The sequence below is a fragment of the Phoxinus phoxinus genome (genome assembly GCF_949152265.1).
Source record: "Phoxinus phoxinus genome assembly, chromosome: 12".
NCBI lineage: Eukaryota > Metazoa > Chordata > Actinopteri > Cypriniformes > Leuciscidae > Phoxinus > Phoxinus phoxinus.
Window position 1 is genome coordinate 1,952,765 of NC_136887.1, and position 15,179 is coordinate 1,967,943.

Genomic DNA, 15,179 nt, shown 5'->3' on the forward strand with positions numbered 1-15,179 from the left:
TCCAGCGATCAGGTTTCACGAGCGGGTCTTTTCTGCTCCTTGTGTGTGTGTGTGTGTGTGTGTGTGTGTGTGTGTGTGTGTCGGCGCACTGCTGCGCTCTCTGCTCAATGTTCCGCTCTGTGTTTGCGCTGTGCGTTCTGCTCTGTAGTTCATGGCCCAAACGCTCCAATCATGTACCGATCACACCGATAGTAATTTTTATTTTGATAATTAGTAAAAAAAAATACTTTTTTAAATCTGATTATGTTGCAAGGAACTGAATGAAGAATAGGCCTAATATATTGATATTTAATATTATTTTAATATAGGGCTATTTATGTTCCTAAATATAATATATGCTCCATATCTTTTGAGCTAATTTGCTACAACTCTTTACTGAAAATAATGTCAGAGTAAATTAGAATAAAACTATTTGGTTTTGTTTACATGTTTGTAAATGTTTACAATGTATTATGTCAGGTAAATGTATCATGCCAATTTCATAATCAGTTCAAAGATAATAGATACAAACAGAAAGTGTCTGTGACTCTCAGCACTCGCGGGGCCAAATTGAGGTACAAATCGGCCTGAGCCTCTTGTTAATTTCCAGAAAGGTCCTGTGTCCTCTCAGGGAGTGGTCATTCCTCAAGTAGACTGCCCGGCATTTATCTAATTTCTCAACTCTTACATGTGAATAAGCCAAAACAACTCATTCAATCATTAAGTCTCCTCACAGTCATTCTCTATAGTTCCCTCTGTCATATTCCTCATGATATTCCCAGGGGAGGGTCTTTGTGTCTTCAGGTGTGAGTCACAGCATTATTCATGATGTCTCACGCCCTCCGCACACACAGCCATTCTGACAATTAAGTGTCTTACAAAAGTTAAATGACTATATTGTTTTGTATGAATGAGTGATCAGGATGATTTTCACATCGGTTTGATGGAAAAACTCTAGGTTACAAGATGCACAAAAAAGTCTTCTAAAAAATGATTGTGAACAAATGTTTACTATGGGTTATATGGCCTTATTTCAGTTTCAATTTTATTTTATTTTAAAAACATGCATAAACGTTATTTTCTCAAAACTACAAACTTTTATGTACATGTTGCTCACATATTACTGTAGCCGTTTGTGTTGAATACAATATAATCAGACTTTAGCCATAAATATGTTTTTAAGCAACTGGAAAAGGCACAAATGTCAGGGCATGTCAAAACTTCTTCAGGGCCCAGAGGCTTAAAGGGCCACCGCTTATTTCACTAGCTCTTGCTTATGGCTGTTCTAATGCCCTCATTTGAGGCCGTCGTGCCCTGGAGACCGGGAAGAGAATTGCAAAGTAACTATAATCAGCCAGGAACAGTGAAAACACAATCATTTATTTGCCCATCTCATGCTGTATGTCACATGACTTTTTAAACCCTCAGTGAGTCACAAACCTCACTGACTGTCCATCCAAATCACTGTAATCAGCCAATTCTGTCCAAATACAATGATTTACTCTTACTTTGTTAAAGAGAGGTTTAATAGGTTTAATTAGGCAAACTCTGATGCTTATAGATATATATAATTTATGATATAATTTTGATGGTATCATTTAATTTAGTTTCCAAATTTTTTTGAAGTTGCTAGATAAAAGTGTTAAAAGCCAGGTTAGGGGAATAGTTCACACAAAAATATACAATCTGTCATCATTGATTCACCCTCATGTAGCTTTAAACCTGTATTTGTCTTTCTTCCTTTCGTTTGTGAAACATAAAGAAGATATTTTGAAGAATGTTGGCAACCAATCAGAGACACTTGAGATATTCCTCAAAATATCTTCTCTAGTGTTTCCACAGAAGAATGTCATACATCTTTGGAATGACATGAGGGCGAGTAAATGATGACAATTTACATGTTATTTTGGGTGAACTATCCCTTTAAATATACATACAATGGGTAAATGTCTGTCTTTATATATTAGACCAGCACAGTTTATTCTCAAACAAATCTGAAGATCGCTCACGCTTTTATGTTTAACGTCTAAAACTCTGGATCTGCTTATGTAGCTTCAATAATACTTACAACAGGCACACTGTAAAAAATAATTACATCCCCAAGTCAAAATTTTCTAGTGACTGGTCACATCTACATTTTTCAATTAGTCTGACATATTCTTTCTCATGGAGCTAATGTTAACAGACTATTGCAACAATTAATTCAATTTATTTTACAGAATTTCACTTGGGCCAATTAAAAAATTTAGATGTGACCAGTCACTAGAATATTTTGACTTGGAGAGGTTACATTTTTTTTTACAGTGCAAGTGAACTTTTCAAACAAAAATAATTGCTCTTTAACTGTATATTTGCCATTTTATTTACATGTGAATGTAAATGTATATTAGACTATCTAGATCAGAGCAAGTGAAAGGTACACAATACTATTAGCTAGTAAAAATGTTTAGTTGGTCTGTAGAGAAGAGACTCCATCCACAGAACACAATATACTGAATATGTGTGCATTAGCAACAGACACACACATAGCTAACTTAATATAAAATAAAACAGAATAACAAACAAACAAATATATTATATGCATAAAATGTATGTGAGAATGTAAAAAAATATATATATACATTTTTGATTAGAAATATTTTTTATAATGATGTACAGTTTAATCCAGACATTATATGTGTAGGTCTTAAACTGAAGAGCCTGAAGATTTCTGCAGACACTCATCTGAACTCATTCCTCTGTTCCACCTTTAAATAAAACTAAACCAACATTTGCTGAATACTAAACCAACATTTATCATTCAATATCACATGTTTCTGATACGCATGCTATCACACATGCTGCTTTATTTAATTGTTGAGTCTCTTCCACCTGTATGAACCACATTTACACATTAATCACACATGTATTTCTCCTCATAGACAGTAATGAGGCTCTTCTGTGGATCTCCTGATGGACACTGATCCTCTCATCTCCGTTTCACAGATTTAAACTGATGTAATGATTTATTAGGACGTTTGGTGATCGATCTCAAACTCTGTAAGGTGAAACCAGAAGAGAAAACAATCAGTGTTCAGTGGAGCAAAGTGAAAAATACTTATTTAATGACTTTCCATTATCTTGCAGAGATATTTCTCAAACAATATTTGAGTTTTAGGTATAATAGATTTAGAACATGAATGAGGTTCGTGTGTGTGTGTGTGTGTGTTTGTGACAGCAGAAGGACCTGCGACTCCTATTGAGTCTCTGTAAAGGAGAAACACACACTGATGAGTGTACGGTATATGGAATAAACCACAGGGAGCAAATACACGTTATTTTCAGTTAAAACCTTTCAGTTCAATTTCCACGAGTTAAAGCCGTTTGTAGTTTCTAGTTTAAACATGTTTGTAGGGCTCTTAGTAAATAACTGAGAGTAAAGAGTGTAAAGTAGAGTGACGTGTTGCTTGTCGTCACAGTAAAAACACACAGTGACAGAGACGTTTCTCATGTGAGCTGGACGCTGTGAGCTGAAGCTGAACTGCACTGAGTTTAGCAGGACTGCAGCGCTTCACTATAATCTGACGAGTCTGCTTTCACACTGAAATGATCCACTATTACTGACACAGTTAATAAAGCAGGTGTTTATGTATAAAGCTGTGACAGTGAGCTTTTGTCCTCTTTCCTCCTTTGTGTTAAACATTTTAATCAACTTTATATTTTGTTCTCACACAAACCCTGTGTTGCAATAAAGCTTAATGATAATGTCCTTTAATGAATGTTTGAAAGGTTTGTTCACACATCAGAGGTAAATGAAGATCTCTTTAATATCATAAAGTGATGTTTCCTCACCTCAGGACACAGTTTGAGTCTCGTAGCTCGTCTCTGAGCCGCTGCTTTGAGTCTCCTATCTTATTGTGGCTCAGATCAAGCTCTTTTAGAAACTGCAGTGCTTTTGAGTCAGTCAAAGACCGAGTTAAAGAAGAAACATCTGTAATTCCACAGCCTTGCAGACTAGAAAGACACACACAGAGGAAGAGAGATTATCTTACAAACAGATCAATAATGTGAAGAATTTGACATTTAATCACACACACAAGTAAAGACTAAAAACGCCAAAACTAAATCAGGGAGAGTTAAAATCTATCATTTGATAGAAAAGTTGCTGATAGAGACACTGCTGATAAAAGACAACAAAAGTGTGCTCAAGGAAAATTTTACATATATTTCTTATTTGACATGTATTAACTCAGGATGGAAATAAGGCATGAGGAAACTATATATTCCTCTACATGTGATCTGCATCTGGATCAAATTATGTGGTGATAGCATAAAGTAATCAAAAGTTACAGCATTTGGAACCAAGCTAGCCTTTTTGTTTAGTGCTTGACATCTGGAAGGCATTATTAAAACTGTTGTTCCTCTGTGAGGAATATCTTGAGTCCAAAATTAACATAATCCATGGTGTTGATCACATATAAATCTGGAGCATCCACTGTGAGTAATGATGAGCCATTTTCTACGATCTGAGCATGTTTCATGAAGTTACAAGCGTAAATGTCACGAGAAAGCTACATTTGAGTTTACTTAGCAACACCTGTGGGGTTTTATGTGTTATAACTCCATGAGAGAATATCTTTAGATCTGTGTGACGGATGTAACCCGGTTAAAAAAGCATTAGGTTATAAGTGATACTTGTAGTAGGTCTATCATTTAATAGTCAGAGCATATAAATAGTGTGATTTGAAAAGGTTGAAATTAATTCAAAAAGTTATGATAAAGATGTTAAAAGCAGTTAAAAAAATTATTATAGGTTTATTGTTTTATGTAAAAGATAATGTATTTCTAAAAACTGTTTAAACCAGCATTTATGGGGTTAATAGCGCTTGGCCGTCAGGGCGGGGTTTTTGTTTTGTTTTCAGTTCAGCACCGACGAGGCAGGAGAGTGAAGCAGAAGAGTGAGCGTGACACAGAGGTTTTCTGAGTTAATTTGTGAATTAGTAGTGCACAAATAGTGTGTAAATTGTGTTTTATGATTGTTTCCACGACAACCAGTGACACGCTGCATATTGAGTAACGGGAGGAATTTCTACACGAAGTTCGGACACTGTTTACTTTTGTGAACTGCTAAGGCTAGCGATTAACGTTAGCCACCTTGATATATAGGCTGGAGTCCGTTCATTACAAGTGAACGGTTATTTTCTAGTTAAAGTTTGACTCCCTCAGTTGAACAGTTCGAGGGGTTTATCTGCTGCTTTCGACCTGAAGACAGAAAGAGACTCAGACAGAGCTTGGAGCAACCAGGACTTCTCTCGTGAGTTTTACTGGAAACGTGGAGAAAAGAGAAACCAACGGAGTTCGTGTTGAAACGCTGATCGGATGTTGAGCCTTCTCCTGTGACTGTTGGAGAAAGAACTGGACAGAAACATTATCTCAAGGTATCCTTAATTTTGTTTGCTCGCTGACGAGTGAAACGGCCATTACATTTTGGGCCACAACGAACACAAGCACCGCATCAGGCCTGCTACGGTATTTTGGTTTAATATTAATTTGGTTGCCGGCTTTAGATTGCTTTAAGGTGTGTGTGGGACCCCAGATAGCAAAATTTGTCTGGCCCACCTCTGGGCCTCATCCTTGCTTCAATTCTGGCCCAGTTCTGGCTGGGTCCCCGGCCCAGAACTGGCCCCACACACTGAAAACGGACTCAAACAACTTCCTCTGGCCCAGATGTGGCCCACACCCTTTAAAATGACTCTAATTTATTGATATGGCCCAGGTCTGGCCCAGGCACTGTAAGACAGATCTGGCTGAGAGTCGGCTGGGTCCCCGGGCCAGACCTGGTACAGAAACTGCAGTGAAGCACAAATTCAACCATTTAAAAAGATTAAGGATTTTTATTATAAAATTAACACTTTAATTAACAATTACATGTATTAACAATGAACAAATACATGATATTAACATTAATTAACAACGAAAATTTTAAACCACAAAATAACAGGTAAATTATATTTACTCATTCTCTTTCACACACAAACTCTTTCACTCTTTTCTCTTTAACACTAAATAAACTCCTTTTACAAATGTCAAGTCACCATTAAATATATAGCACTATATACAGTAATGACTGTTTCAAAGCACCTTTACAGGGTTAAACAGGAAAATGATCAATGATGCAAACAGAGTTCATTGTTCAGCTGAATTTAGTACAGTGTTGATTTTGTTCTGTTCAATAACTGTATAAAGTATATCAATTATAAAAAGAGTCAATTTTCATTATTAAGCAGCTCTGCAGAAAACAGTGATGTCATCGTTCAGCTCAGTTCAGTTCTCATATAATGGTGTCAATGCAGGCAGATCAATAATATCAAGAATAAGTGTCCCCAACCAAGCAAGCCAGAGGTGACAGTGGCAAGAACCCAAACTCCATCAGTGACAGAATGAAGACAGAAAACCTGGCTCAGTCGGGGGGGCAGTCCTCCTCTGGCCAAACAACGAACATGGTGTGTGTTAGGATTCAGACTGCTTCATAAGTCAGATTGTGGATTGATATCATTCAGAGTATTTTATTCAGCTCCTTTTGCTTGAAGATTGGAAAAGAGTAGCAAAACTTGAGAGCACGTAGATGTGAATTTGAGAACTTGTACAATAAATATTTGTACTTGTACAATAAAATTTACACTCACAGCTCCAACGTGAAAACATCAATTAGGCATTTGCAACTTCTCAAATCTGCCATTGCAATTTTTTTAATTGCCCCGCCTTTCTCTCTCAACGCCACTCAGTTTGCTAATGCACACGTTAGTTACGCATCGAATATATCGCAAAAATAGTTGCAAAGTCAATGCGTGAAGGATTGCAATTGCAATGGCAGATTTGAGAATTTGCTAATGCCTAATTGAGGTTGTACTGCGAATGTGAATGAGCGAATACAAGTTTGTGTCTGTCATTGTATTTCTATAAATGGCATTTTACACATTGGTGACTTCTTGTCTGCAGCTTCAAATTCAGAATACAGGTTTGTGACTATTGTCTGCGAGTGCACATCTCAACATTCAACAGGTTTTCCAGTAGAAATATTTATTGTACAAGTTCTCAAATTCACATCTACGTGCTCTTGAGTTTTGCTACTCTTTTACCTTGATGAGATCACGCCGGCGTTGGTGAGAGGGGAGATGAAGCTGGCCATTGGGTCTGTGCGGAAGACTGGTCTGGCTCTCGTGGATCTGATCCGATGACTGTGCTGAGGCCTGTTGTGTCAACGAGGTCTTCACAGGCGTTTGTTTCTAGATCTTGTCTAGTTGTGATCTCGTCTGGCATTCAGGGCTGCACTGTGGTCATCTTAGGGTGCAGGTCTATCTGGTCTGGATGCCGACTAGTTCTTGCTGACTACAGTACCCTAACCTTGGAATAAGAATGAGACAGAGACTAACATTAGCGTAGATGCATTCTTCTTACGATGTAACAAGTACATTCGGTGTTATGGGAAGTGTTTCGGTTCTGGTTGACCTAATTTATGCAGCCTAAAAATCCTTTAAGGCATGTGAATTATAGAAATGTGAATGTGTTATGTTTATGCTAGGTTAAAGAGGTGTGTTTTTAATATAGATTTAAACTTATCTTGTTTCTGCCTCTCGATCTGCTGCTGCCGGTTCATGATCCTCGATCTCCACTTCAGCAGCATTAGCCATGAGGGTTTCTCTCAACTGCATCTTTTAAATGAAGGAATAGACATTGTGAGGTCAATATTAAATATTTTTGACAAATCAGGTTTGACAAATAGTGTTGCCAGAGTTCACACAGCAGTTTAAAATATCTGTAACATTTTACAATAAGGTCTCATTTGCTAAAATTAGGCTAGTTAATGTGTTAACTAGCCTAACATTTACAATGAACAATAAATTTGTTACAATATTTATTAGGCTAATCTTTGTTAACATTAGTTAATACAAATACAACTGTTCAATGCTTGATCTTGTTGTTAGTCCACAGTGCATTAACTAATGTTAACAAATACAACTTTTGATTTTAATAATGTATTAGCCTAGTAAATGTCAAAATGAAAATTAACTAAGCTTAATAAATGCTTAAGTATTGTGAATTCTTAGTACATGTTAACTAATGTAGTTAACTTATATTAACGAATGAAACCTCACTGTAGTGTTACCAAAATACCTGTAAAAAGTGTTGTCAGATTCCAAACAGTGCGTTCAGATGAAACTTCAGTTTAACTTATGTTCGTTCATAATCATATAGTAACATCCCCACTGCAGTAAAATGTTAAGAACTACCATTTTAATAACATTATACGCTTTAATATTTTTCTTTCACTCTAAAGTGCACCTGCTCTAAAGCAGATTACGTTAACAGTTACATTCAATAACACAAGACGTGCCAAAGACAATGAATCTAACGTTAAGCTGCATTTATTGTGCAGCTTCTCTTTTGTTATAACGCTTTTCCAAATGACTCTTTTGAAAGTTATAGTGAATCAAATCAGAATGAGTAACGTTAACCTGTATAACGTAGAGAACTATGGCGCCGAAAGTGTCATCCGACTCCTATTCGATAATCACTCGTTGAAAAAGACGAATTGACTAAATTTTAGCAAAGAAAATGGAATATAATTCGCCTTTGGCTAAGCCACGCCCTAGAATGTATATTGACCAATCACAGCGCAGCCAAGAACGAGCTCCCACAGAGGGTCCGACACTTTTTCACGGCGCTCCATTGACTTCAACGCAGGCGGCTCATATTTTTGGTCTCGGCAGGCTATTACGTCGTCGTTTTATAAAAAATATGGTTAAACGTTGTGCCGGAGGCATTTGTAACACAGATACGTGTTTCCCAGAGAGGTTGGAGGGGGGTGTCCGTTTTTTCCCCTTCCCAAAACCGAAGTTAAATACTGACAAGTGTCGTCTTTGGATTAAACTGTGTGGACGTCCTCAGTCAGCGAAACCCCTCAAGGATCAACAAGCACACTTTTGCTCTAAGATTCATTTAGCTTTTAACCTTACTGTGAAGTTATAGTTAGACAGTTTTATGCTGGTTTAGATTTATGATTTCGGTTCTCTGCCCTAATTGTTGATACGCTAGCACACGCTGCTAATAAATACAGCTTTATACTCGCGTAGTCCGTTTGCTTTGTAAATAATAACGATTATAGAAGTGAATAGAGACCTACCCAGCTTTGCATGAACAGTGTTTCTCCTGATATTGTGAGTCACAGTCTCCGTCTCCATTAGGATATGCGGTGGGTCATTTTTTGACTGTGACCGTTATGCTTTTGCCTCTATTTGGATGCCTTGTTGTTGCTCACGTTTCACCGGTATGTCTTGAATAAAGCCTTCAAACGCACACTGCAGACACTTTTGCCTACTTCTATCGGACACTTTATTTGCTGCTTTATAAAAGTTTGATCAAATTTCAGCAGGAAGAGCCGTCACAGCATAAGCCATGTTAATACCAAACCAGAGCCCAGATGAAGTTGTCGGAGGTAGCAACAGTAACTAAGGGGGGCGGGGCTTAGCCAAAGGTGAATTCAATATAATTTCATAACCAACATTTCAGTGCACTGGATACAGCACAGTAGCACAGTTTCTAATAAATAAATCACCTATACTCCTAAAAAGAGACCGTAGGCCTTCTCATCAACACTCTCCGGGACCGAATGGGTAACGTTATTCTGACGTTATGAAATTATCATCGCAAACATCTAGATATTGAAAAATACTTTTTTTATCTTGACAATTAAAACATCAAACAACACTAGAACAATAAAATAATTAAATTACTTACTCGTTTTTTCAGCTGAATGGTTCCTCTCGAACACGATGGTCTGCGTCTGCATGATCCTCCTCAGGATTTAAATTAACCGCCAAAACCTTTCTTCAGGCGGCGGAGTTCCTTAATTCTAGTAGTGGCCCGCTTGTGACTAAACGAACTCGGGCCGACGGTAAATACACACAGCTAACGTTACACCGAGTATGGACCTGACACCAGTACAACTGCTTTCAGCCGATATTGGCCCATACAGGAAAAGCCGTTTGTAAGCCAGATGTGTTGCGCGCGGTCGGCACGGATCTGGCCCATTATCTGTTCACCGATGCCGACAGTGAGCCGACAATGACGCATTTCAGCCGGAATCGGCCCAACTGTGCTTGCTATCTGGGACTGTGGGCCCACAAAGTATGTTGGTTTAAGTGATGTTGAAGTTGGTTCATTTATGTTTTCTGAATTAATCCAGTTGAAGGTTAATAGGATTTAAATTGTTTTCTGTGCATTTATATATGGTACAGTATTGACAGTATTTTCCTTTAAAAAGAGGGACATTTTATGTTGAAGGTTTAAAACAGAACAATCATATCTGTATTTTATTTTCTTATTTAATTTTATTACTTCATTGGAGATAATAATTTCTTTATTGAGTAAATAATTGAGATATATTTTTCTAAAACCTTGTGTTGTGTTACTTTATTACTTAAGCTACCTGGACAGAGTTTATCATTTTATTCTGAGAGACACATATGGTTAAAAATCTTTATTAAAACTATAACTTAGGAAAGGTGAATTCGTAGGTAGGTTAGAAAACATTTCATGTGTGTACTTTAAAAGAGAGATCCAAGATAACATTTAAAACTGAGTTAATCAGAGTTAAGACACATTTGATAAATATCTTTAAAGAACCCAAAAGTCCTGCCCTCATCAATATACATACTGAGGGGAGCGCTACACGGATTATAGTTCAGATGATCGGAGCATAATTCATGAAGTTATGAGAGAAAAAGTGGCATAAATGCTGCATCTGTTTATTATTTACATACGGGTCTCGCGGGGCTTCACGTACAAAAACTCGCTCAAGTTTGGTCAAAGCCCAACACAATTATGTTTGTTGTATTCTACTCTTTATAATGACATGACACGTGACTATTTGAGCTGTATGATGTGTATAAATGAGACTCCAGATGCAAACCTACGGTATAAACGGTGTAACTTAAACTAAACAGCAAACTTTAATCACACTGTGACTGCTGTACAGTATAATGATACTAACTGTAGTTTCTCCAGCTTGAGTTGTGGGTTCATCAGTAGATCACGGAGGTTTCTCACTCCAGAGTCTCGTAGTGTATTCCAGCTCAGCTCCAGCTCTCTCAGGTGTGATGGGTTTGAGTTCAGAGCTGAAGTCAGAGCAGAACATCCTTCACCTGTCATACCACAGTAGCTTAACCTACATTAGGAGAGAGAGAGAGAGAGAGAGAGAGAGAGAGAGAGAGAGAGAGAGAGAGACCTTTAGCACACCTTAATTTATAATTAGACTATATAAACATTAACCGTAACACATCCATTATATTTTCAGAGCTGAAGTCAGGATGAGACTCTGATTCTCTGTAATACTGCATCTACTCAGACTGAAGACAGAAAGAGAAAATGACTCAGATCCATGTTCAGTTCATGTGTGAGTTAAAAGCATCATTAATAAATGCCATTCAGTCACTAATACACCAGCAACATCATGGAAACTTAATGATATGAATAATCAAAGACAGGAGCATTTGAGGAAACTAGTTACAATCCAAGTCTGGATCCGTCCTCACTCCACAAATAAGTGAATTTATCACTGTAGATTAATATATAGGATCAATATACAAACAATAGACAAGTTAACATTTAAATGGACTGATTTCACATTTTCATCATCAGAAAATCTTGTACATGAATCACAATTTATTTAAAGTCATTTTAAAGTGTAGTTTACATCTAATAATAAAGCTGTTAGTTCCAGTCCTTGATTCTGATTGGTCAATATCTGTGTTTTGTTCACGGTGAAACACGGCTATGACCGCTTCACCCAACGGTTCTATGTATCACTACACAACACCCCTAGCAACCACTCTTAGCAACGTAAACATGTTTGATCTCATTGATATTGTTTATTGATAAGCTTATAGAGTGGAGTATTGTGAGAGATCGAGTAAGCGAGTGTTCCTGCATTTACAGTAAATACAGCATTTTCCTTCAGGTCCGTCCTATATTCGTAATAAAACATCAGTTTGAATGTCCGCAGCGATATCTTGTCCTTTTAACAGTGAAGGGGTTTTCCCGTGACACGCTAGTCATCTGTCAGTTGCGTCTTGCTTTTCCGTGATCACAAGTTTGAGTCCTTTCAATGTAAAAGTCTTCTCTACTGACTGACTCACTCATGAAGACAGTCTTTGCCGCCATCTAATGGAGAAATAATGTATGTAACTTCTGTTGCTGTTTACGGTCAGGGACTATTTTTTCCAGCGGAAGGAAGGCTTTTAGTGATTCTACTTCATGCAAGTTGCATAGATAGATATTTTTCGGCTTTAATTTTTGTACTGTGTGGTAAGCTTTTTATAAAAGCAATAAGGTACTCGAGGCTGTGCTGTGTGGTGAATAAGTCACGGCTAACTCCGCTTCACGTCGAGCCTAACAACGCCCTTCAACCGGGACTTATTCACCACACAGCCTCTCCCCAGCAAACACAGAACGTTGGCACAACGTACCCGACCTTCTAACAACATGGCCAAAAGGTTGCTATAACTACGTTGTGTGGTGAAGGTTGTTACAGCGTTGTCACAATGTTGACATTAAACCACCATTCTTAAGGTTGTGCCGAGGGTGTCTTGACAACCACTGGACTACATAATGTACTCGTCACTTGTCACGTCCCTGAAGCGGGAAAATCAGCCTTTTAAAATTCAACCGCCCGTTGGCTCATTGTGTTGTCTCATTCTTCCTCGAGCAAGGATACGCGAGTATTGCGTTTAATTTAGCCAAGATACATAATTATACAAATACAATCTACAACTTCATTTTCTAATGTGACTAATGTAGCCTCGCTCGCACGGTTTAGTTTTTCATTTGATTTTTCTGCTATTTAGTCTCATTCGTTTGTTTGCTTCTCTGGATTTGTGGATGTTTAAGGACTGATTCCGGTTACCGACCTTTATCTGCCTTTGCTTTTTATGTTTTATTTATAATACTTAAAAGGAATTTGTATAACTACGTTTCGGTAAACTCGTCCGGTGCTGGTCCTCTGAGGCCATCGAAAAACTTCGTGGTTGTTTCGCGTGCACAGATTGGGAAGTTTTCCGTGCAGCAGGTGATCTCCATGACGTCACCGACGCAATAACATCATACGTCAATTACTGCACGAACCTGTGCATACCACTCAAAAAAATCTAACATTACAATAACAACAAACCGTGGTTTAACAAGGACATTAAACAGTTAAGAAAGGAGAAAAATGCAGGTCATCTATCAGGAAACAAAGAACAATATATGGCTGCCAAATACAAACTGAGATCTGCTATAAGGAGAGCCAAATCCAACTATGGTACTAAACTAGAAGAACAAATCACCACTAATGACACACGTTTTATTTGGAAAAAACTTCAAAACATGACAAATTACAAAAAGAAACCCACCCCCACACTTATTTTATGGGAGGTTTGAGCAGGTACCGGCTACCCCTCCCCCCCTTTTATAATTTGCGAGGAGGAGGTGAGGAAAATTTTCAGGGGACTTAAGAGGAATAAAGCCCCTGGCCCAGATAACATCAGCCCCAGTGTTCTCCACCACTGCGCTGCAGAACTGGCTGGAGTCTTCGCCGACATTTTCAATACCTCCCTCTGTCAAAACTCAGTACCCAAGTGCTTCAAAGAATCCATTATTATTCCGGTTCCCAAGACCAAGACCATCTCCTGCCTCAATGATTACAGACCTATTGCCTTGACATCAGCAGTCATGAAATCATTTGAGCGCATCTTACTCAATCACCTAAAAACCGTCACCACCCCCTTCATGGACCCATTCCAATTTGCATACAGAGCCAAAAGGTCAGTTGAGGACACTGTCAACTTAGCAATTCATCACATACTGAACCACCTTGAGTCCGGCTCCGCAAACACATATGCCCGCATCCTGTTCATGGATTTCAGTTCTGCATTTAATACAAAACCCGGCCAAACTGTTCAATATATTACTGGACATGAATATTGACCCATGCATCTGTCACTGGATTTACAGTTTTCTCTGGAACAACAGAAGGTAAAGATTAACAACATAATATCCTCCCCTCTGCTTCTCAGCACAGGCGCACCTCAAGGCTGTGTTCTCTCACCCTGGTTATTCTCTCTCTACACAAACCAGCTCACATCACACCATAGTTCTATCAGCCTGTTCAAATATGCGGACAATACAACTATTATAGGACTCATCACCAACAACCAAGAAACCACATACCGTGAACATATCAACCAAGCAGTGACCTGGTGTACAGACTACTCTTGTAGGTGATCTTCTACTCAACACATCAAAAACAAAAGAACTCATCGTCGACCTAAGACGTCAGCCATCCCCCAAAACTCCTGTGCTCATTGAAGGTGAACCCATCTCCATCACTGATACATTCAAACTCCTTGGGACCCATATCAGCAATAACCTTAAATGGAAAACCAACACAGATCATATTTACAAAAAAGCCCAGCAAAGACTTTTCCATCTCCGACAGCTCAAGAAGTTCAGAATAAGGTCTTATCTCCTGCTCCGCTTCTATACGGCCATCGTTGAAAGCATCCTCACCACATCCATCACAGTCTGGTTTGGCAGTCTTATCACACTTTCCCGGAAGAAATTACAGCGTATCATCAACTGAGCATCCAAAGTCATTGGTTCACCTCTACCATCCCTTGAATCACTCTACCACAAACGGACACTACGCAGAGCCCACAAGATCATTTCTGATATCTCCCACCCTGCACACTACGCCTTCCAGTTACTGCCTTCTGGGAGGCGTTACAGGACAATTGCTTCCAGAACAACTCGCTTCAAAAAACCGAAAAACGGCGTCCCAGCATCACCCCCCTCCGTCCCCCACTCAACTCAGCCCAGCTTAGGTACATCAGCGTTTCTTTCTTTCTATTGTGCTTGAGATCCCCAGCCAGAATCTTTCCGTCTCAACCTACAGCCAGTTGCTGCTCCTTTCTGCTGCTTCAGATAAGTTCTTCACTGTGCGACGCAACTCTTGGCCCCTGAATCCGACGTCTCTAAGAAACCGGGTTGTAGAGTGTGCCACAAATCCTCGACAACCCACTTCCACTGGGTAAACCCGGACTCTCCATCCTCGCTGTTCCGCTTCAGTGGCTAGCTGAGCATACCGCAGTTTCTTCCTCTCATACGCCTCATCTACAGCATCC

At 38.7% G+C, this 15,179-nt stretch overlaps 1 protein-coding gene and 1 long non-coding RNA gene across 2 annotated transcripts in view; both read right to left on the bottom strand.

Moving 5' to 3' along the window:
• Positions 1 to 1,116: 1,116 nt before the first annotated feature.
• The window catches only part of LOC307007574 (NACHT, LRR and PYD domains-containing protein 3-like), an 85,613-nt gene continuing 71,550 nt past the window's right edge, over positions 1,117 to 15,179 (bottom strand). Inside the window, exons 12-14 of the mRNA XM_079629725.1 lie at positions 11,012 to 11,185; positions 3,811 to 3,972; positions 1,117 to 3,016 (exon numbers count right to left, since the gene is read on the bottom strand). Of these exons, the coding sequence (XP_079485851.1) occupies positions 3,010 to 3,016; positions 3,811 to 3,972; positions 11,012 to 11,185 (343 nt within the window). The 3' untranslated portion in view covers positions 1,117 to 3,009. The remainder of the gene's footprint in view (positions 3,017 to 3,810; positions 3,973 to 11,011; positions 11,186 to 15,179) is intronic.
• LOC307007583 lies at positions 5,767 to 9,900 on the bottom strand. Its single transcript, XR_013799642.1, has 3 exons — positions 9,757 to 9,900; positions 7,098 to 7,670; positions 5,767 to 6,541 (listed from the first exon to the last, which is right to left on the bottom strand). It is a non-coding gene; the product is annotated as an uncharacterized lncRNA (long non-coding RNA).